Source organism: Ailuropoda melanoleuca, chromosome 8 (assembly GCF_002007445.2).
Source record: "Ailuropoda melanoleuca isolate Jingjing chromosome 8, ASM200744v2, whole genome shotgun sequence".
NCBI lineage: Eukaryota > Metazoa > Chordata > Mammalia > Carnivora > Ursidae > Ailuropoda > Ailuropoda melanoleuca.
This window is the reverse complement of record NC_048225.1, coordinates 45,789,127-45,813,182: the sequence shown is the minus strand read 5'-3', so window position 1 is coordinate 45,813,182 and position 24,056 is coordinate 45,789,127. Positions and strand designations below refer to the sequence as shown.

At 37.9% G+C, this 24,056-nt stretch overlaps 1 protein-coding gene across 18 annotated transcripts in view; it reads right to left on the bottom strand.

Annotated features, from left to right (window-relative positions):
• Window positions 1-24,056, bottom strand: part of DLG2 (discs large MAGUK scaffold protein 2) — a 1,964,683-nt gene that overhangs the window by 422,846 nt on the left and 1,517,781 nt on the right. For all 18 annotated transcript variants that reach the window (XM_034666214.1, XM_034666215.1, XM_034666218.1 and 15 more), the window contains one exon: window positions 23,872-24,010. In XM_034666214.1, the coding sequence (XP_034522105.1) occupies window positions 23,872-24,010 (139 nt within the window). The remainder of the gene's footprint in view (window positions 1-23,871; window positions 24,011-24,056) is intronic.

Below are 24,056 nucleotides of genomic sequence, written 5' to 3'. Positions count from 1 at the left end.
TCAGAGGATCAGGCCTAAATCTCATTTATCTTTGTTTCTATATTGCTTTCCTGAATGCAAGAATATATGAGTGAAATACTGTCATAGGAAAGAAATGAAGTTGGGGGGCGGGGGGAGAAGGAGACTGGTATTTTTTATTCTCTCTTCCTGAGCTAGAATTAAAAGGAAGAGTCTAAAATTACAGAAGGAAGGATTTGATTTATATATTTGTACACTTTTGACCATAAATCTGTCATAAAGAATGATATGGATGAATCTGTAAACTGCTCAGATCTTCCAACCCTTGTCCTGCTGTGGCCTTCCCTGGCAGCTCGGAAGGTAGCATCCAGCCCTAGGCAGTAAATAGAACCAAACTACATAAATGAATGGCATCTGGGATGCCAAACGCTTGGGTGCCTAAGCATCTGGTATCCTGCTTGGCATCATTTGGAGAAAAAGGTGTTTTCTTTGGTTTTTAACCTTACAAGTGTGCCTCATGTTCTCCTTTATACATAACGCACTGTTTTGGGGCCAAGGATTTGGAGAAGCAAACAAAAAAGGATTGAATTCTAGGCCTTGGCTAATAGGTCTTAAGAGCAGAATTCTGGGGAGCCTAAAAGTAACTAGGGGATAAAAGAATACAGGACCAGGTTGTGAACTATGTGGCATAACAGGTGGCCTAGACATTATAATGAGAAGGATTAAAGAAGATGCTGACTTCTCTTACACTGAGCATTAAGCAGAAAAGTGCCAGCCATTTGGTGAAGGTGCTATCAGAACTCAAAGTAAAACACTGAGAGATGTGGGGAATGAATTGGTCTAGGTGTGAGATGTGTGAGAGCTCATTCATCTCTCTCATTCGAAGCACCATCAGGACTTCCACCTTTGAGTGATGCCTATTTGCACTATACTTACTTTTCTAAAATGTAGCTTCTTTCTTTTAATGATATTAGAAAGCCTTCTCTGTGTATCAACAAAGTTGTTAAGCTGTAAAATTATACCCAGAGGTAAACTATTAAAAACAGTGTGGTGAGGGGCGCCTGGGTGGCACAGCGGTTAAGCGTCTGCCTTCGGCTCAGGGCGTGATCCCGGCGTTATGGGATCGAGCCCCACATCAGGCTCCTCCGCTATGAGCCTGCTTCTTCCTCTCCCACTCCCCCTGCTTGTGTTCCCTCTCTCACTGGCTGTCTCTATCTCTGTCGAATAAATAAATAAAATCTTTAAAAAAACAAAAACAAAACAGTGTGGTGAGTGCAAAGAAACAGAGCTAGGTTTGACTCTGGCTCTTCCAAATTTTACCCTGTGTGGTCTGTAGTTTCTTAACTTCCCTGAGCCTCGGCATTCTCATCTGTAGAGTGGGGATAGTAATGGAAGCCTGAGGGGAACATAAATCACCTACATCAGTGCACGGGACACACTGTGAGTTTACCAAATAGCAGCCAATATTTTCTTTTCTTTTCTTTTTTTAAATAAATTTGACATGTAACATTGTGCAAAAGTCCAAGGTATATAGTGTGTTACTTTGATACATTTATATATTGTAACATGATTACTGATGTACTGATATTTATCATAGTACATAATTATTGTACAGTATTATTGTCTCTATTCATTTTACTGAGCATTAGATCTCTACCACTTTTTTGCTACTTATTACAAGTTTGTACCCTTAGATACTGTCACTCTTATCCACCCCCACCATCTCTTGGTAACCGGCATTTTATTCTATTTTTTTTTTTTGCTTTTGCTTTTATTTATTTATTTATTTATTATTTATTTATTTATTTTTTATCTTGTTTATCACTTTCAGGCACTTGTGCTCACAGGGCTGCCTAGCCTCTGAGAATGCTGCTCCCCTAGCAGGCGGTTCATGTATTAGCACGTTAATGTCATGTGGATTCTCTACAAGAGAATAGAACAAAGGAAGTTACAATCTGGTTTTCAGTATCACCAAAGGCACTGCATAATGTTGCCTTTTAAAGACTCACTTTTGCTTTTGATATTGAAAAGGTAGTTGGTCCTCTTTCAGAGCCTTCGGGGTTGATGCTCACTTTGCCTGAACTTCTCAATTATTTTCACTGTCTCTAACAAGATATCATCTCCAACTCCAACTCCTAATTTGCGCCTGCACCTTCATAATGATTTGCTTTCCTGTATGACTCACAGCTGTGGTGTCATATCAAATTGTTGGGCCATAAGTAATTTGTTATTAGCAATAGCCTATGTACCATGATCTATAAATAATACTTTTAAAAATGGAAAGTAGGATCAATTCACAATTTTCTCTGTAGAAATATCATTCTCAGTTATATTTTACTATGTTTATTGAGGACAGAGATGGCAGAGTACAAGCTGCACCATTTAAAGTCATTTTGAAGGTTTTCAATTATTAAGGTGCTTTATTTTTTCAAAAGAATGTATGGGTTTCGACAAAATTGGGCTCTCAAATGACTGGATTATAAATGGTTCAGTGTTTTTTGTTTGTTTGTTTGTTTTGTTTTTTTTGTGTGTGTTGTTTTGTTTTGTTTTTTTAAATTAGAAGTTGAAAGTCAATGACCTTGACAATGGTATCTATAATAGGTGTAATTCCAAAGAGGACAGGAATCACCATATCTTGGCACTGGGTAAATGTGTCCAGCTACAGTATTTCTGCGGCATTCTGAAGGATGTTGAAACAAACACTACCTAAGCCGCACAAGCCCAAGTATCATGGCCAGACCAGGGTTTTTGACATTTGAATTATTTGAGCAGGTTTAATATGCCCTTTTACAGTGTTTAAATTCTTTTATTTTTATAAACCTAGTTTTCAATTTTTTTCTTTTTAATTGAACTCATAGGATAAAATGTAAATCCACCAAAAAAGTAGATTGATAGGCATCTAGTACCCTGATGGAAAAGTATTTTTTTTTTTTTTAAAAAACACCCAGTGTGGAGCCCAACGTGAGGTTTGAACTAATGACCCTGAGATCAAGACTTGAGTGGAGATCAAGAGTTAGACACTTAACTGACTGAGACACTGAGGCACCCTGGAAAAAAATTTTTTAAGCATAAAATAAATGGAAGAAGTCATATCAAAGATGAGAGATTTGACTACGTAAAAATTTAAAACTGCTGAAGTAAAAAAAAATGTCATAAACAAGTAATAAGTTGGGAAAGCATCTTCTCAAATACATTTATCAGTATTTTAAAGATGCTCCTACAACTCAGTAACAAAAACCATAAATTTTCAAAAGAAAATAGACGAAGGCATTTGGCATCCAATCACAAAAGAGAAAATATAAATGACAAATAGACACACAAATATAAATGTTGAACCTCACTAGGAATAAAAGTAATGCAAATTAAATGCTCTGCCCCCCCACCTGTTTAAAAATAATGGAGGATTTTAAAATCGATAAATCACAATTCAGTTGTGGTATGGTGAGCTAGACACTCATATTGCTGGTGCTATGGAGTGTTAAACTCCCTTATAACATTTCAAGAAAGCAATTTGGCAGCATATTTCAGAAGTTTTAGAAGTAATCCTGCCCTTTGGTTCAGCAATTCTACCTCTAGTGGGCAATACTAATAAAAAAAAAATAAAATAAAAATGTGGACACAGGGTTCCATAGAGAGAAAGTCATTGTGGTTTGTTGTATGAGAAAAGCAGAACAAAAGTAAACAATCAAAATGTCCAAAAAAGAAGACAAAAGTAAATGTAAAACATGAGATACGGCCACATGATGGTTTCTTGTTTAGCCATTAAAGTTAAGTTTCACAAAAAATTCTAATGATATAGGAAAATGCTTTTCTTTATCATGTTGAATAAAGTGTAGTATGAAATTGTACATGGGACTGTGGGGACAGTGGGAGTTGAAAACACCTAATTCTCTTAAAGAGCCTAAGGAGACAGGGAAGAAAATGCTGTGGAGGTAAGGATTGGGTTGGGGTGGGATGAAAGAGGGCCTTCTAGGAAGTGGTAATAAAGAGCACATGCAAAGTTAAAGGGGAATCTAAAAACGTGTCCCATTCAGAAAGTTTAAGGAGGCTTCAGTAGAAGACAAACTTTAAAAGACAGGCAGGTCTTGAGCACAAGTCTAAAATCCACCAGTGACGGAAAACCATGGAGATTGGTGCTCTTCCCACTGAATGCAATGAGAGTTCAATTACTTGTACTGTTCATGTTTACATTCATTCATTTAATCTATATTTACCAAAAACCTACCCTATACCAGGCCCAAAGAGAGGTTACACACACACACACACACACACACACACACACGGTAGTGAGTAAGATAAAATGTTCCCTCTGCTAATTGAGCAAAATCTTGTTTGCAAGGAAATTTGATTGCAAGGAGCAGAGAGACTTCTTTGAGCTACTGCAGGTGACAGGACATATGTACTTGGGAATTCAGGAAAAGCTGCACTGGTGGAGCTCTGGAAGATGGGATATAGTGAACTGCTTCAACTCTAGAGATTTCCCATCAAATTGACCTTTTCTCTTTGTGCTACTTCCTTCTCCTCTCTCTAGCCATGACCTTCTTTAACTGGTATTTTATAAAGGAGATACTCTCTACCTCACTGTTTCTGCTGCTCTTAGTTTCTGCTTCCTAATAACACCAACTTGCACACGGCTCACGATAGACCCTCTGGTCTCCTTTTCATCATTACCTATTAGCTTCATTTTTCACTGACAGGTGTTCATTCGGGCTGCCTTTTAATTAAAAATTCCTGAGAGAACTCAATAGACCTAGTTTGCTTTTTTTGACTGAACCACATTGCTGGGTGCTGGCTAGCCTCTGGATTGGCATCCTTTGGGTCAAGTATGCACTCTGTTCATTTGCTGGGGGATGAGCTACCTGACCCTTTCAGTTTTGCCCTTCCAGCAAAGATGTAGTCTCAGCACAGCAGTCTGAGGTGAGCTGGGCATTCCACTGGTATTCTTAGATTTGGCCTGTGGATAACTAAACACATCTTCATTATTTCCGGCCAGTACTATTCAAAAATGGTATAGTGAAAGAAAGCAGGATCATTCTTTTTGGATACAAATTCGGAAAAAAAAAAGGTTGAATGATAAAAAAAAAAATATGGGGAACATCACAAAAGTCCCCAAAAGAAGGCCCAAAGCTTAATTATCTCCCTAGGGTTTCTGTTTAACATGATATTAAAACATTTACCTCTACAATAATTTTCTTTCCTCAGAGGCTCCAAGATTATTTATATCTGTAACATCTAAACCAAAAGCTTCTGGATCTGATAAGATCTTGAGTTTTTAAATTCACACCTACATAAAAATTTCTGAATATGTTTAGTCAAATCATATCTTCTAAAATAGAATGCAAAGCATTAATTTCGCTATCTACTTCTGTATGCCAATTTTACATTATTAATACAGTGTCTGTAGGGGGGAAAATACTTAACACCTTTAACTGAAAGAAAGCTCAGCTTGAGTACAACAGCAGCTCCTAGGAAGAAAAAAATAATGTTTGAATATAATTCTCAACTTATTGACAGGAAGGGTGAGGTGGCTTTAACCAAATCACTTAGATGGATTTCTTTCCTATCCCTTTGTGATGGTCCATTTCCCTCTCTTTCATGCAGCTGTTATACCATTTACTCTTCTGGGCCTGTTACTGCAAGCAGGGGATAAAGATTGCTTTATGGCCATAGAGAAAGGATAAGACATCTGTGAGAATGAGAGACAGCTCTAGCACCGCCTTGCTCTCTCTGGAGAAGACCACCCACTAAGAAGGACTTCTACTGGGATTTCAGCCCAAGGTGTACACTGAGGACCTAAATTCCCTTGAGTAGATGCTTCATATTACTTTGAAATTTATACATACTGATCCTTTCTTCCAACCCTGTATTTGTATATGTAAATGTATCAGTTGTTCATAGTTCCTAAGAAGGGTCTTGCTCTCATTTTCTCCACAAAACCTTCTGAAGTATACCTGATTGTAGATTTTTCTCCTTTCCAAACTCCCATCCAGTCTATTCTTTTTTTAAAAAAATATTTTATTTATTTATTTGACAGAGCGACAGCCAGCGAGAGAGGGAACACAGCAGGGGAGTGGGAGAGGAAGAAGCAGGCTCATAGCAAAAGAGCCTGATGTGGGGCTCGATCCCATAACGCTGGGATCACGCCCTGAGCTGAAGGCAGACGCTTAACGACTGCACTACCCAGGCTCCCCCATCCAGTCTATTCTTAATGACTGCCACTTGGTTTTGTCCTCTGATGTATTTTAAATGATAAAAATAACATGTATCTTGGGAACTTATAGGAGGCAGGCCCTGTGTTACATACGCTTTATGGATTCTACATCCTGTACTATTCCCATGAATCCTAAGATGTATATAAAAGTATTAGCTGCAAGGCTTAGCACCACCTTGTCTCCCCTCACATGGCTGACTTGGTGGTGGGGCTGGGCTTTGAACCCAGGTTATCTGGCTGCAAAGCCTGCGTGTGTAATCATTATGTTTTTGGGTTTTTTTAAAGCATAAACTTTCCTTCATGGGTCTATATTCTTGGTCATCTTGGCAATTACAGCCCTGATTTTAAAGGCAGTAGAGAATAGAACCAAGAGGGCAAGCTGTGAGTCTGATTGTCTGGATTCAAGTTCCAGCCCCACAACTTTTCTAAGCCATGTGATCATGGAGAATTTGTTTACCTCTAAGCCTCCGTTTCTCCTCCTGTGAGCAAGAATAGGGCCTACCTCTTACGGCCTTCTGAGTATTAGGTGAAATGATGCTTGAATAGCACTTAGCACAGTGCCTGACAGGCACTCAGTAAATGCCACGAGTATCACAGGTATTAGAACAGGAAATCTGGCAGTGACCTGGTTTTTCTGTCCATTTCTAGTCATTTTTGTGGATGTAAATTCATCCGTAAGAGATGATTTCCTCTTATGATGACAAAATCATGTTTACAGCTATTCCCAGGGCTGTCAGATATAGCAAATAAAAATAAAGAATGTTCTGTTAAATCTGAATTTTGAGTTAACAATGAATAATTTTTAATATAAATATTAATATTGCCTGGGACATATTACTACTAAAAACCTATTCATTGTTTATTGTTGTTTAAATTCAAATTTAACTGCACATAGTTCTTTTATCTGGCAACAAGCTGGCCCCTTTGCCATTGAATTCCTGTCCATGGCCAATATTCTGCCTTGCAGCATCTTCATTCATACTGTGGTACAGTTTACCTTTTTACTCTGATTCTCCTTTTGGTTTGCTGCATTCAAACAAATGTCAGCAAATGTGCCTAATTTATTTTTGTCAGCAAATGTGCCTAATTTATTTTTGTACACCCAGTGCAAACATTATATCTCTGTATCTGTTCCTGAATTTATATCTACCCCCAAATCTACATGCAGATATATAATTTCAGATAAAAATTTGATATTGATATTATACATATTATGCTACTGCTTTTATTTTTTAAATTTACTTCTTATGACAGATGTCCTTCTAAGTTAGCACACATAGCACCATCCACACTTTCTCTAATAGCTGCAGAGACCTCCCTCATACACTGGTGGTGGTGGTATAAACCACTGAAGCTATTACCCAGAAATCCCACTTCCAGGAATCTGTCCTACAAAACGGAGTACAATAGGTGTACACAGATGATCATTGTCACAAAGTCTGTGAAAGCATAACACCGGAAAAAACACGTATGTTCATTAGTATTGAATAGACATGTAGGTATTAAAATTATTGCTGTGTAAGATCTGATGAAATGGAAAGAAACTCACAACATATAATTAACTGAAGAAAGCAGGTTAAAATAGCATATGCAGTTTAACCCAGTTTTTGTAAACAATAAAAAAGATAAAGTATGATCTCAATTTTATATAATGATGAGAAAAAAATTTGGAAGCATACGCCAGAGAACTTGCTGAATATCATTTCTGAGAAATATGTTCACATTACATTTTTATTTTCTTTCAATATTACATGTTTTCTAAATGACTTTTAAAGGACATTAAAAATTGTTCATTGTAGAAGCTGAAGCTGAGAATCTGCATATGACTCTGCCATGGGTCCGCATATGTAGCATGCTGCCAATTTCATGAGAAGCATATCTGTATGTCTATATGTATGTCTAGAAAAGTCCCTGGAATGCTAATGGTGCTTTCTCCGAGTGGTAGAATTATAGGTAATTTTGATTACCTTAATTATATTTTCCTGTATTTTTAAATTATTTTTTTAAAAATATTTTATTTATTTGAGAGAGAAAGAGCATGGGAGAAACAGTAGAGGAAGGAGAAACAGGCTCCCTGCTGAGCAGGCAGCTGATGCGGGACTTGATCCCAGGACCCCGGTACCATGACATGAGCTGAAGGTAGACGCTTAACTGATTGAGCCATCCAGGCACCCCTAAATTACTTTTCAAAAATATTTTTTTCTATTCCAGAGGACCATTAGGGATTTACATATTCTCAAACAAGTCAGAAATAAAAAATAAATTTCCCCACTTTAGTGCTAATTTTTCTTTAATATTGAGCAACTTTATTTCTATATGATACATAGGTACTAACAAGGTATTATAAGAGTGGCAATGTAGCATTATGAATAATTGGTTGTGACTAGCAGGACGGCAACTGGCATCACCATACTTACTGTTTTAATTTGTCAGAATCTCAAATGTCTCCAGTCATGCAAATATATTCATTTATTAAGAGGATCCCAGTTAAGGTTTAGTCTACGTCAGAGAAACTATATGCTAGCCAGAATTCTTTTATAGAAATGATGATAATTAAAACAAATTAACAACTGTAAGGGTTTTTTTTGTTGTTTGTTTGTTTTACTAATGCATCTACTCATTCATCTAACATCTATATATTTAGAGAACATACAGGGAGGCTATGAACATGGTGGATAGAGCATGAGCTTTCAGGCAATAAGACCTGGGTTTGAATACTGTTCTGCTGCTTACTTAGCTGTGTGACTGGGGAAGTTACTTAAGTTGCCTGAATCTTGGCTGCCTTATTTAGAAAGTGGCTTATGTTAAAAGCTACCTTATAGGACTGCTATGAGATTAAATGAGATACTCTACGCAAAGCTTTAATGAATCACCGCCATTATAGTAGGTGCTCAGTCAGTAGTTATTTTTATGTACTAATCTAGTTGATGTGGATGATGAAAATCTGATCCAGACATAGATTCTTTCCTTAAGCATCACTTTGTCTTAGAAGGAGGATGTGTGTGTGTGTGCATGCGTGTAGTAAAATAAACCAAAACTGGTTAACTGTGATGGGAGGGAAAGATAGACTGTCCTGGGAATTCAAATTAAGAGGAAACGATATCCAGCAGGGAGGATCTTCTCAGGAGGCACTGGAGTTGGGCCGGTACCAGTGGATAGGATTGAAACACATGAAAATGAAGAGGGAGGTAGCTGAGGGGAGCATGTTTGGTCAAGGGCACTGTGAGAGGGGGCAGGGTGGCTGGTATAGCCAGTTAGTTACCTGGTTAGGTTGATCAGAGCATGGAGACATGAAGGGGGAAAGTGGAAGATATTCTGAAAATATAACAATGCACAACATATGAACCCATTTATAGGAGAACTTCTATTTTACTAGACAAAATAAACTCTCTCAACTCTTGGGGACATTAAGTGGATTATGTGAATTTAAGGAATTTTACACATATTTAATCTCCTAGGTAGTAACACATTTTAGTGAAACACAGACCAAGTTTGAGTTCCAAGTCTATTACCTATCAGCTGTGCATATTTAGACAAACTACTTAATCTGTCCAATTTTCAGTCCTGTGCAATTACGCGAGAGAGCACATGACAGCAGTATTGTGAAAATGAATAGGAAAAAAGTATCTAAATGACTTATCAGAATGCCTGAGATTGGCAGAACTCAGCCAACATTAACACACTCGCCAGAATTACCAGACTATTCTCCTCACAATTTCCTAAACCTCTTCTCCCTGTCAGACTGTTTTGAGATAATCATTCCAATCACCCTCCTGTTCATGTCCTGAGGAGTTTTAAGTAAGAGAGCGCTCCTTGTATGCTGTTGGCCAAAGTGTTTCCACTGGTTGAGTAAGAACACAAGTTACACAGAGTGATGGGATGGCATTGAGGCCCATCTGGGGAGAGGACTCCTGGCTTATCTGGAGGATCCAGAGAGATCCTGACTGGACCAGTACATCCAATGAAAGTGAGAGCTGCTTATAAATGAACTACTGTAATGAATGAAGATATAGCAGCAAAGAAACCAGACGGAGGAGATTTTTCTTTTTCCTTTTAAGACTATCAATAATGCTGAACTCTCCAACTACTATATCTAACCAATCCGGAAAAGACCCAGCAGATGGGAGAAATTTAGAATGATATATTCTGATCACAGCTATTTGGCATCTGTGATAGGTCCGTGAGATGACAACAGCTAGTCCTAACCCAGAGATGCATTTAGTCATAAGGATATTGTCAGTTCTGCTGTAAGGTGGTAGGTAGCTGTGTATTTAAGGAACTTAAAATTATCTAACATTCCTATATAAAAACATTTGTTCCACAGAAAAGGGGATTAGGGAACAGAGCATTTCTGAATTGCACTAACATAGTTAGTTAATTTTCCTTTCTTTTTTTTTTTTTTTTTTCTTTCTTTCTTTCTTTCTTTCTTTCTTTCTTTCTTTCTTTTCTTTCTTTCTTCTTTCTTTCTTTTTCTTTCTTTCTTTCTTTCTTTCTTTCTTTCTTTCTTTCTTTCTTTCTTTCTTCTTTTTCTTTTCTTCTTCTTCTCCTTCTCCTTCTTCTTCTTTTTAAGATTTATTTATTGTGGGGGGGGCAGAGGGAGAGAAACTCGAGCAGACTCCCCGCTGAGTGCAGAGTTCAACATAGGGCTCCATCTCACGACCCTGAGATCATGACCTGAGCTGAAACTAAGAGTCAGATGCTTAATCAACTGAGCCACACAGGTGCTCCTCACATACTAATTTGTGTTTTGAACTTACTATGCTTTTTCCTCCCCAAGTTGGCAGCAGATATTCAGACCCTTGTGTTCTCTTGTCTCACTGGAGATAGGTGTAAAGAAGGGAAAGCAGAATTTCCCAAAGAAACTCTCCCCAGTTTTTGTTCTTCAAAAGTCTGAGCTCCTAAAACCTATAATTAGATGTAATTTGGTTTAAAGGAAATAAAGTAATGTGTCATTTAAAAAAAATGTGTTTATAGAGTAAAATGCATACCTGCAACAGCAGGCAATTTTAATGATAACATCTGAGCAAATTCTGCTTTTGATAACTCTTAAGAGCAATACCCTTTCTTTGCACATTGTCACTAATACAGTCAGTGTTTCAGGGTTATCCAATGTTTTTATGAAAATTTACACTATCGGAAATATGCCTGGCCATGTTTTCTTCCAATGTGCTCCATTTTGCTTTTACTGCTGGTCATCTGATTTTCTGAAGTCAAAGACAATGAATTTAAGCCAGGGGCTCTCCAAACCTGCCTGTGCATCAGAATCACCTGTGAGGTGTTTGGTTCTGTTTTTAAAACTATTGTCTGAGCTCTATCCTTGGACACCCAGATTCGGTAGATCTGGGGTGGGGCTCAGGACCCCGCATTTACACGTTTTGCAGGTGACTGATGGGTTGTCAGAGTTTGAAACCACAATTTTAGACAGCATACCTGTTGTTTTTGAGAAAGGTATGAACAAGTCACATTTCTGAATTGCATGATCTCTTCCAGTACTGTAGAATACAAGTATTGCTATGCAATTTTGGACATAATATTCAGCTGATAAATGTTATGATCTGTATGTAGAATACAAATATTAATATTCTTTTTTTCAGGGGAAGGTAAGAAATAGTACCTCTCATTATTTCATCATATCTATATATCTATATATAGATATATATTTAAATTACTTTTTGTGAGAAGAATTTAACCAAGTACTTTTCTCTAAGCTACAGAAGACAGTGGTTCTGGGGAAAAAATCTTACTTTGCTTTAGCCAGGTAGATTTCATTATGATTTTCATACTCAATTGCAACTGCTACATAGCTCCCCTTAGTTCTCACAAATTTAAAGTCCGCCTTTTAGCTAATTATAGTTACACCCAACATTATATGGATTTACATATATATACTGCACATACAACTGTATCCAACCATACATGGTCCAATCTAATACTATGCACTGAAGCCATGGCATTAGCGCTACCCCCGGGGAACTGCGAAGCATCATGATAGGTGTTGCTATGCATATACTTGGTTTCTGTGCTCAAGTCATGAAAGTATGCAAAAGTAAACACTGCCATTTATTTTAAAAGTTTTATGGTGCCTGCATAGTAAATTTGAGTATTTGGAAAGGTATATATTTATGTTTACTGAACATTCTAGAATTTTTAAATTTAGATTATTTAAATTAAAAATCAGTTTAATATTAAGGCTTTTCTTTTTATAGAACTTTCATAGATAGGCTTGGTTTTGAGCAGATTATTTTTTTTTTAAGATTTTATTTATTTATTCAACAGAGATAGAGACAGCCAGCGAGAGAGGGAACACAAGCAGGGGGAGTGGGAGAGGAAGAAGCAGGCTCATAGCAGAGGAGCCTGATGTGGGGCTCGATCCCATAACGCTGGGATCATGCCCTGAGCCGAAGGCAGACACTTAACTGCTGTGCCACCCAGGCGCCCCTTGAGCAGATTATTTTTAATTGAGATCAATATGTATTTTTTAAAGACACTGAAATATAAAGGAAACATCACTAAATCAATATAAACTCTAAAAATCTACCCTTTAAGGCAAGTGTAAAGATTGTGTAAATCTATGTTTTATTAGGCTAGCTGGAATCATATTTTCGTTTCATTCATTCCCGAATCTCATCTATCCTCCCCAAACAGCAGTGCTATCATCACAACGGCAGCCAGTCCTACAGACACCATGGTACCTGGGACTGAAAGTCAGGGTAATAATAATAATAATCATAGTAATAATAATAAACATAATAATAAAGAGCTAACCTGAATGCAGCTTATTTTAAGCCAGGCTCTGTTCAAAGTGTTTTATATAGATTACATTTAATCCCGATAATAACCCATGGTATAGGCACTTTTGGGGAAACAGGCACAGAGAGGTTACATAACTCATCCAAGCTCAAACAGCTAGTTAAGTGGTAAAGCCAGAGTTATTCTGACTTCAAAATCTGGGCTCTTCACCCAGGGCCTACCCTGCTGCTGGATTCTGCATTTGTCACCTACTTTCTATTTGTTGCAGGAGAACTCGCAGAATCTCTATCATCTTAGATTCCCAGTCTGTTAAACACGCATGGCAACACTCTCTGCCAATTCCATGTGGCATTATAAGAACTAAATGAGAAACAGGAAAATATAATACTAGGCAGCTAGAAGGGTTTACTAATACTATTATAAATTCAGAGCAGGGCCTCCCATAATTGGCTTTGAAATCTCTGGCTATCACATTTACTTCAGCAGTTTCATTCTGCCTTCATCCCATCTCAGGATGGTAAATGAAATTTAAGAAAAAGATTAGGGGGATAAAAAACATAAAGCAAAATGTCAGATGCCAATGGACCAGGTGACAGCATCTCCCTTAAGACACGGTCTACATGAGAAATGACTTACATTGTTCTACTTCAAGGTTGATCTAATTTAAAAACATCAAGGAGGAGGTTGATATTTGAATCTTTACACAGAGACACATACACTCACAGGGTCTCCTAACCTCTTTCAGTGAGGACTTGAAATGTTCATTAAGGCAACCATATGGGGTCTGGTGCTATAGTAGGAATGACAGGCATTTAAGGACTGAACCCCTGCCTGGAACTGGACAATCCAGGAGGCCTCATGTCTCCCTGAGAAATGCTGATTGCCTCCCCCAAATAGGTTGTTAGTGCTGCTGGGTGAGGGTGGGGGGCTGTGATAGAAAACTTAAGTTCTACGTTCGTGGACAGAAACAGCCATAAAGACTAACCTGAAACATAGAGGAGATTCAAGAAATCTTAAAGCTAATAATGCCACCCGTGCAGTGCAGCAAAAAGAGCCAGACTCTGGAGTTAGTTTGAATCCTGATCCTGTTATATACCAGCTGTGTGACCTTTAATAGCACCAAGGTATAGATTCTGGAGCCAAATTGACTGTGCTTGGACTCCTGCTTTGCTAATTACAGATGCCCACTGCTGAATCAGCATCTCGCTTGGTTGCCTTGTAGACATTGCACATTTAACACTTCCCAGAACAACTCTTGATGTTTGTCCCCAATCTTGATGTTTGCCCCTCACAGCCTTCCCATTCTCAGTCATCAAAGCTCTGTTCTGCTGTCGCTCAGGCTACAAACCCTGGGGCCAGCAACCCCTCAGTGTAAAGACGCTCCACTTTCTTCTAGCTTGCGTTAGTTCTGACAAGGGATCAATTTTTATTATGTCCCTCTCTTTACAATATCTTGGGGCTAGGTTGAGAGTCTTAGACCAATATGACTTATAATTTTCATCAAATGCCAAAAAATTTTGACTACTTGGTACTCCAAGTTCTGCTTTTTTCTGGTGCCATAAGTCACTAGGATTTTTTTTTTCCTTTAGTCATTCTGCATTTTATTTGGATACGTTCTGTTGCCTTAGAGTTCACAATTATTTTTTTTAAGATTTTATTTATTTATTTGTCAGAGAGAGAGAGCACGCACAAGCAGGAGGAGAGGTAGGCAGAGGGAGAAGTAGGCACCCTGCTGAGCAAGGACCCCCCCCCCCCGCAATGAGGGACTCGATCCCAGGACCCTGGGATTATGACCATGATCAGAGAAGCATCTGCCTTCAGCTCAGGTCATGACCTCAGGGTCCTGGAATCGAGCCCCACATTGGGCTCCCTGTTCAGCAAGGAACCTGCTTCTCGCTCTGCCCTTCCCTCTACCAGTTGCTCTCTCGTGTGCGCACTCTCTCTCTCTCAAATAAATAAAATCTTGAAAAAAAAAGAATATAATTCTTTGGAATGCAAGAATTGTATCCCATAATTTTCTTTTATTTCATTAAGGCAATCATTAGGATTAATATGGTAACCTCAGTGACAGCAGCTTATGATATATGAGAGGACAGGAAGTCACTCAGGGATTCCGATGCTGGCATGGATAATTTGCAAAGTGTATACCCAGATGTGGACAATTAGGGATCAGCTGTCTTCTGTCTACCATTACTTTACTTACACATGAATGTGAAAAAAAAAAAACTGCTAGAGAAAGAGGCCATGTCCACATGTCCTGAGTCATAATATACACCCTTTTTCAATATCATACAGATAAAGGCCAGAAATAAGCAGCATACTGTGTTGGTGACAGTAATTTACTTGCAGTGTGAAAGGACAGGGGGTCAGCTCATAGTTGATTGCTTCTCCAGTGGTCCCTCCAACATTCTCCATTGTCTGTCATTAATCTTTTTTCTTTTGCCTCGACTAGACCTGAGGCCAAGGATGAACTAAAGAAATGTAAAGCAGCTTTGATTAAATAACTATCTATGTGCATCCTATATTTCTAACAATAATAGCTATAGATGCATAATAACCATCTTCCATAAAATTATAAGGCCTAGAACTACGTATTTATGTCTGGCTGATTTATTAGGTATGGGGAATAATAAATACCTACGAAAGACAGGTTTAAAATCCTCATTACTGGTTCATTTTTCCTAATATTAAATTCATTTCCCTGACAGCGAACAGAAGCTTAACATGTTTTCCAGTACATATTTGGATATCTTCCTTTAATTAAGATTTGTCATCTTCCTCATTAGCATACCCTCTCATTCTATTTCTAGCAGGACAGCTCTATCAGTCATGCCTCACGGTTGATGTAAGTAAACCTAAAATGGTTATGCGGAGCCACCCTCCATAAAGAGCAAACTCCCCTCAAGGCTCCACTAGATGGCTTATCCTCCATCTGTCTCACTAGTTTTGCCTCACTCGCCCCTTCCCATTGCTACACTTTGCTTCAAAAAAGACATTCTAATAGCAGGCTCCATGTCAGAGGAGTCAGGCACGGGGCACAGAACAAAAGAGATTACTCAGAGACATTGCAGATGAATCTTTGATTTGGTTAAGTTTTATAATGCACTTTGTAAGACCTGCAAGGAGTCTGACGCCATGTTCCACAGAGTTTCTTTTAAGGGAAAAGCTACATGGTGTTAGTTGTTGAGAGCTACCGTGAATAAAAAAGGGCAAAGTCAATAAATTATCCAGAGGATAACTGTGTTTAGCCCCAGAGCCCATATTGATAGATTGGTTTTAGTTATGTTTGTTGTTGTTCGATCATATTTGGTTCCACTGAATCCTAGATTAGATTTTCAATGCAGGTGGTACTAGGTATTCACAGCAGTCGCAAAAACGAAGATCCCTAAGAAAGCATTCAGATTGTAAGACTTTCTGTAGTAAAATGTTCTAATGTGCTCTGCAAGATAAGTTGAAAAAACTGTATACATAGCTAACTTTTTTTTAAAAGATTTTATTTTTATTTATTTCACAGAGACAGAGACAGCCAGCAAGAGAGGGAACACAAGCAGGGGGAGTGGGAGAGGAAGAAGCAGGCTCATAGGGGAGGAGCCTGATGTGGGGCTCGATCCCACAACGCCAGGATCACGCCCTGAGCCGAAGGCAGACGCTTAACCGCTGTGCCACCCAGGCATCCCATACATAGCTAACTTTGAGCAGCTACACACCACTGGTGGCTACACTTTCATTCTACAGAGGATGTTTACCAAAAAATGATTTTATTTATGGTGTTCATCTGAAAATTCTTGTTTTAAATATAATTGATAATATCTAACATTTATTGAGAGGTTTTTTTCTTGAGAGGTATTATTCTGCTTTTTTTATCAATGAGACAACTAAAAACAAAAAAATGAACGAGACAACTGGGGCAAAGGGCGATTACGTAAGTTACCCAAGGTCACAGAGCTAGGAGGTGGTCAAGGTGGAGCCCCGCCTGAGCAGGGCGGCTCCAAGGCTAATCTCTCAGCTATACAGATATTAATTCTGCTTAAAGCAGGGTCAGTTGTCTGCATGGGGCATAACCAGTTCTTTCTACTATACTTGGTTAAAGATGAGTAAGAAAAGATTTCTTTTCTGTGTCAGAAGAAAGATTTTCCAGTTCATCCAGAAAAGATTTCAAGTCATTAAATATAAGTTAAAAAAGTACAGAGACTCTAGACTATGCCCAGACTTTACTGTGATGCAGTCTTGTCTGATCCTTTAAGAGCCTGTCCTTAATGGAGACTACAAAACTTGAGCCATGATTAAAGGGCTGTTTCCAGAACACAAAATTAATAACCGACAAGTCTGTGTAAATCAGCTCAGTGCTTCTCAAACTTGGGTACTCATATGTACCTTGGGGTTTACAGTACTTGCAGGGGACCAAGTATCCCCAAAAAGAAAATCTTTCTGGTGTGTTGAGTTCACTTTAAGATTTTGTGTTAAATAATTTAATGTGTAATCAAAGTGTTTTTACATTGAAGTGAACAAGGATATTTCCCAAACTTTTATGAGAAAATATAAGATTTTATGTATTTCAGGCTTGGACAGAAAGCTTCTTTCATGTTCTACCCCAGATCCTGGGAAAAAGAAGTTCATATTTCAAGGCCTCAGGGCATGTAGATAGAAACATATGAGAATTAGCCTCTAACCATTTCTGATCCACAGTTAAATAGCAAGGGAAAAAAAAAATCACCAGCAGTGGCAAACTTATGCTGCTCCTGAAAGATTACTCCCTAGGTGATAAAAACTGTAGAAATGGTCAGTAGTAAATTAGCCTGACTAAAGCAGGCGGGCTCCTCACGCGAAACACTGGCTATGGACTTTAGCTCTAAAACAGAGCTCAGGTGGCATTCCTTGTCCTCACTGCTCCCTCTTTCTCTAGTCTCAATGCCATAACCTCTCCCCTCATTTCTTCAATGGCCCCTCTACTTCTCCACACAGCAGAGAGGTTTTCTTCTAATATAAATCAGATAATTTCATGTTCCTGGTTAGTATTCTTTAATGGATTCTCAAGGCACTCAAAATCAGACCTATACTTCTTCATCATTGACAGATGACAGAGTTCTATGTCATCTGGCTCCTGACTCCTTCTCCAACCTAATTTTCTGCCATATTCCCATTAGCTCATCTCTTCCCAGCCAAGCTGGACTTCCTTATATTCCTGGAACATGCTAAACTTATTTCTGTCTCAGTGACTGGCCTTGCTATTCCCTCTTCCTGGAATGTTCTTTCTCTGATCTTTATATCACCACTTTTTCTTGTTATTCAGGTCTCAGCTCAAATGCTATCTCCTCTGAGAGGCATCTCCTGGTTATCCTACTTATTATTGTTCTCATCCCCAGTCTCTATCACATTATTCTATTTTTTCCTTGTAGTACTTACCAATATTTGCACTTAAATCATTTATCTGTGTGTCTCTTACTTGACGCACCAGAATGTAAACTCCATGGGGACAGGGAACTTGTTTGGTTTGCTCACCACTGTAATTTTGTTGCTAAAACCATGCTTGACACATAGCGGAAGTTGAATATTCACTGAATGAAAGAACGAATGAGTGAAAGAAAAAGACAGCTGGAATACATTTTAGATACTGTACCCAGTAAGCTAATGTTCTATAATTTGGGGATAACAGAGTAGAGGCAGACTCTAGTCTGATGGGCTCATATCTACTTAGTAAATAAAAAAGTTAAACTGGTGAATATCAGAGTCACAGTTTAGAGTCATTCTGGAAGGTTTCTGGGGACAAGAAACTTTTCTCGAGATTTCCCTTAGATTATGCTTTTTGAGTAACCAAATTATGTGAGGGAACATTATGTAGAGCCAATCAAAAAGACACCTGGGTATACTAGGGTCAGGGCCAGGTGAACTTGGTTTCTCTCACTGGGACATATATGACTCATAGGTATACTTTAGGTCCCTGGTTTTCATAATGACATTTATCACATTCATAACTTGGTAAACTGAGTCCCCACCTCCTGAAGGAGCAGTTACACATTGCATCTCAAAGTTTTTTGGTTTCATTTTAGTACTGATGATTTGTTCGTGTATCCTGAGAATCGTGAGCCAGATGGTAAGGGCCTGTGCTTTGCACCTCATCTGGGTGACCAGGTTACCCCTGGCCCAGTAAAGGGAGAATCCATAGTTGTAGGTAATATACAAAGTGGGTACTGTTCACAGGTGATCATTGCTTGTTCACAGGTTTCATAATTCTTCTTACTCCATCCCAAAACAACAGTAACAACAAAAGTGAACACCAGCTCAGAGAAATAGAACAAGCACTAGACTTGGTATTTGAAGACCTAGGTTCTACATCTGATTCTAATACAAGTTGTGGGACTTAGGGATAGCCAATGTATCACTTTGGGCCTGTGTTCCTTACCCATCAGAAGAAGGAAGATTAGACTCTAGATTCATTGCTGGCCCTTCCAATTCTGAGAGCCTGTAATTCTTTGAGCCAAAAACACATCTCAGCATCACAGTGATAGCTTTCCAAAATAGTTTACTGACAACCTAAGACCAGATAGCTACATCACAATGAACACTGATTTATAGGGTACTCAACAGACTTTCTACTAAGAAAATTTTATCCAGGGCCTTTTTGTTTGTGCTTTCTCTAAATCAATAGAAAAACAAAAGATCCCAGTTTACTCAGGTATACCTTTCCTCTAATAGTTAGAAGGAGTTGAAAAAAAATTCCAACTAAGTTAGGGTAGCATTTTTCTAATCAAAATTCCTTTAAAAATTTCTTCCCCCCCAAAAAGGTAATATGCTTTAGGAAAAATGTTTCTTACAATAGAATGAGAGATCACAAACACCTGGAATAAAAAGCCGCCAATTTGAGGAGTTTTCGGTTGTTGAAAGGTTCCTGTTTCGCAGAAATGTTTCCCCATTAGCCTAAGTCCCATCATTAGAGATCAATTACCTTGATTTACTATTTTAGGAAAATTCAAAGTAGGCCTCAAATATAAGCTACTGTAACACCTTAGGATACTAAGAAATTTATCTAGCCCCTTTAAAAATGGCAACTCTAACACATATTATCACATTGAAATTTCACAATTCCATGAGGAAATTAGAAGACCCTTTGTCCCAAATTTATAGATGAGAAAATCAAGACTTACAGAGATTAAATGGCTTGTTCAGGGTCATCTAGGTGGTAAGTAGGTAGAGGCAGGACTAGAAACCAATCTCCTGATATAAACCCAGTACTGTTTATCCAGCAATTCTCTGTGGAAACTGAATGCATAAAATGGGGCATGGGGTGTGATGTGAGGAAGAGCTGTGGGAACACAGACAGACCTGAATTCGAATTTTGATTCTGCTATTTGCTTGCTGTATGAGATGAGGCAATTACTTAAATGCTTTGAGCACTTTTGTTATGTATAAAAATCAAGAATAGTAATATGATATAAATAAGGGGAATGATATATATTAAAGGACTTTGGTTAACAGTCCATAGTAGTGATCGTTTTGCTTTTACTACTGTATGTATTTTAAATTTTACAAATGGGTTGCATATGACAGAAAGGATAGGAATATAAAGACAACTTAAAGGTAGGAATCACTCTCTTTTACAAGTCTTATTTTTCAAGCTGTGAGAGTTGCTTCATTTTATTCTATTTCACATTCTTCTATGAATCTGCATGTGCTATCCCCTACCATGAACACCCTTCCTGATCCCTTGACTTTCTGATCAACTCCTATACATTTTTTCAAACTCAAATTTAAGAGTTATCTCCTCTTTAAAACTTTGATGCTATAGGCCTTTCCTTGGGCATTCATATAAAACTAAAATTCATTTACCAATATTTACTAAGTAACTCGGTGGTGCTAGAGAACTCTGCTTGGCCCCAGAGAACTTCCTAGAACTAATCTAATTTTGTTTGTTGCTGTTACCAGTTGTCACACTTTGACATTTTATAGACCTTTTACTTTTAAGAGATGAGAACTGATATAAAGTTGCCCATATTTCATTTTCCAAGTAAGGATATGGTCAAGTTAAAAAAAAAAGTAAATATCTGCCATTTACTACCACACACAAAAAATGACATTTTGATATGAAGATATATAATCTCGGGATAAAAAAAAATAACAAATTAGGCATTATAGAAGATTTCAAAAAGGGGGTCTGCATAATCAGGGACTAGGCATTGAGAGACCCACTGGTTTACCTATATTTTGTCCCAGTTTGATAGTTTTTAGAGCTGTTGTTTCTTACTCAGTTTTGCATTCCTAGTGCAGTGCCTGCTGTCTAGTAGGAAGTATACAATAAATATTGATGACCAAGGCAATGAATTTGCCTTTGAGTAAATACCTCTGAGATCCATGGCAGTGCCTACAGCACAGACCCCTGTAAAGCAAAGATGAGAGTGGGAGGTGTGTGCGTGTGCGTGTGTGTGTGCATGTGTGTGTGTGTGTGTTTAAGCTGATATAATTTACTTCACGAGTTTGCCACGCACCAGCCATTCAGAAGCTTCTAGTTCTTAATGAAACTGTCCTGGCAGAGAACAAGGGAGGAGGTGGGACAAGAACTATAATACCAAGCATAATCCTATAGGAATAGGCAGACTCTATTCCTAGGACACCATCTGTTAAAACATTCCATGTGACATCTTAGGTAGAGTAAGAATTATAACAGGTATAGTTACTGTAAATAGATAACATTCATTTAATATTCATGATGTGTCAGGCTCTGTTTTAAGTTTTTTGCATGTATTATGTCAATCATTACAACATCCTGTTAAGAAAAAATTGATTTCCATTTCCATTGTATAGATGAAGAAACAGGTTTACAGTGGTTGAATGATTTTTCGGCAAGTCATATAGTTAACCAAGGGTAGAAATAGGTCTCTATTCTTATCTAACTGCCTTCAGAGCTTACCAAAATGCTCAGGTCCCTTTAGAGCTACTGTGATGAACAGTTTTATATGATTTGGTTTTCATTTTAAAAATAAGGAGAAAATTGAAATGTTTCTTCTTGGCCAGGATTTTGTAGCTGACAGGGCACCCACAGTTTTTCTACCTAAAAGCTGTGTGACTATATGCAAGTTATTTCACACCTTTGAACTTCAACTTCCACGTCTATAAAATAGGGATGTACAAGCCCTTCTTTCTGTATTTTGGGGAGAAGTAAATGAATAGTGTATGTAAAACAGCTAGCAAAGGGCCTGGATTATAAAGGGGATTTAATCAATTTTAATTCCATATGGGGTCTAGTAAGATAAAATGACATTTTCAAATTAAAATCATATCAAATATGAGTGATAGAATGAAAGCAAATAGATCATTGCTCTGGTGAATAAAGGTGCCTATATTTATACAATTCTTTAGAGAGCCAGGAGGATTATCTTTGCTGCAGCCCTCATTTTAATTAAGAGCATAGAGATTAGATATTTCAGCATAGGAAGAAGTTTATATTTGATTTATACCACAGATGCACATTTGCAGCATCTAAACATTCCATTCCTTGGCTAAAGATGTAACAAGCTACTTCAGCAAACCTGAAATTGCAAAATAAATGGAAAATGCTTAATCATTTAAAAAGAAATAGCAAAGGAATGAAAAGACCAAAGCAGGCATGGGTACCGGTGAGGGAAGTTCAGCGGCAGGAAGCCTCCTCTATTTTTTTTTTAAAGGCTGACAAATGGCTTCATTAGACAGGCAGGATGTTAAACCAAAAGGGTCCATCTCTATCGTTTTTACACACAAACACTTCCAGAAAAAGTGTGTATGTATTTTTATGTAATCTCATTTCAGGTAAAAGTATTGTTCACTGAGAAAAGCAAGTTGCAGAGCAATTTCTAAAATATGAACTTACTTTGTAAACCCAGTATCAAGCCCCATCTATATCTGACTGTGAATTTGTATGGGTTTATATGAACCTGTAGAAGGTATGAAAGATTCATGTCAGGATGTTACATTGGGAACCTCAAGATAGTTGCTCTGGCAGGAGTGTGGGAGAGAGTTTTGTTTCTTGAACATTTTTGCATTACTTCACCAAATGCAATGAGCATATATTATTTTGAAATAAAAACGTTTAAAGATAAAAAATGTGTATTTATTCTTTTTTTTTTAAATTTTATTTTATTATATTATGTTAATCACCATACAGTACATCCCCAGATTCCGATGTAAAGTTTGATGCTTCATTAGTTGCGTATTTATTCTTATTTATTCCCATATTCATTCATTGATTTATTCATTATCCAACATTTATTGAATCCTTAATAGTAACAAATAAGTCAAGGAAGCTGGTCTGCTTTGTGAACTGTCACACCTGACTTTTTCATAGGTATGCTGCCTAAACTTGGTTTTACTTCATGGCATTAGCAATGTGGTTCTATGCTCTATCATAAAATCCTGTCCTGTTCCCCTTTGGAATTAACAGCATATATTAAATTCAAACCATTTGCAGTTAATTTCATCCCTTTTCTTTATACTTAATAGCTATTGTGCTAAAGGAAGCGTTGACTCACTTCCCAACTCCATTGTATTGTGGGTAGTCATTGGTGTCAAAAACATGTAATTTAGCGTCAAAAGATAAAGGTTTCAGTCGTGACTCCCCCACTAACCAGAAATGTAATATTGGTATGCTACTTCCTTATTTGAACCTTAGCACCACCTCCTCTCAAGTTACCTAGCTGACAAAATGGCTGTTGAGCTCACACGGCATCATGTGTAAAAGTCTTAATAAATTGCAATGCTATAACCACATGTATAGTACCACTTCTCACAAAGTATTAGTGATTTTGATTCTTAAAGACACATGTTTGCAAGAATTTGCAGATTTCTGCTGGAGACAAGACAATAATAAGTTCTAGTGGTGCTCGGAAACTTTAGTCAGCCGCCAAAGCAACGGCTGACATGTTAGGCAAACACAGTTTCTTCCCAGTAATGATCCCAAACCCAATTAACCAATAAACATATCTGACCTGGTGTAATCGTCTTCAACAAGCATGTGCTTTGGAATCGGTGAGTACCTTCCTGGAGAGATGGGCGGCAGGGAAGTTTTATATTCTAAAGTTCCATTGTTGCCAGAGAGTAGATGGTTTTCCATTGGTGGAGAATAAGCTAAGGGGTGAAAAAGAGAAAAGAGAAGAAACCTGTTATGTGGGTG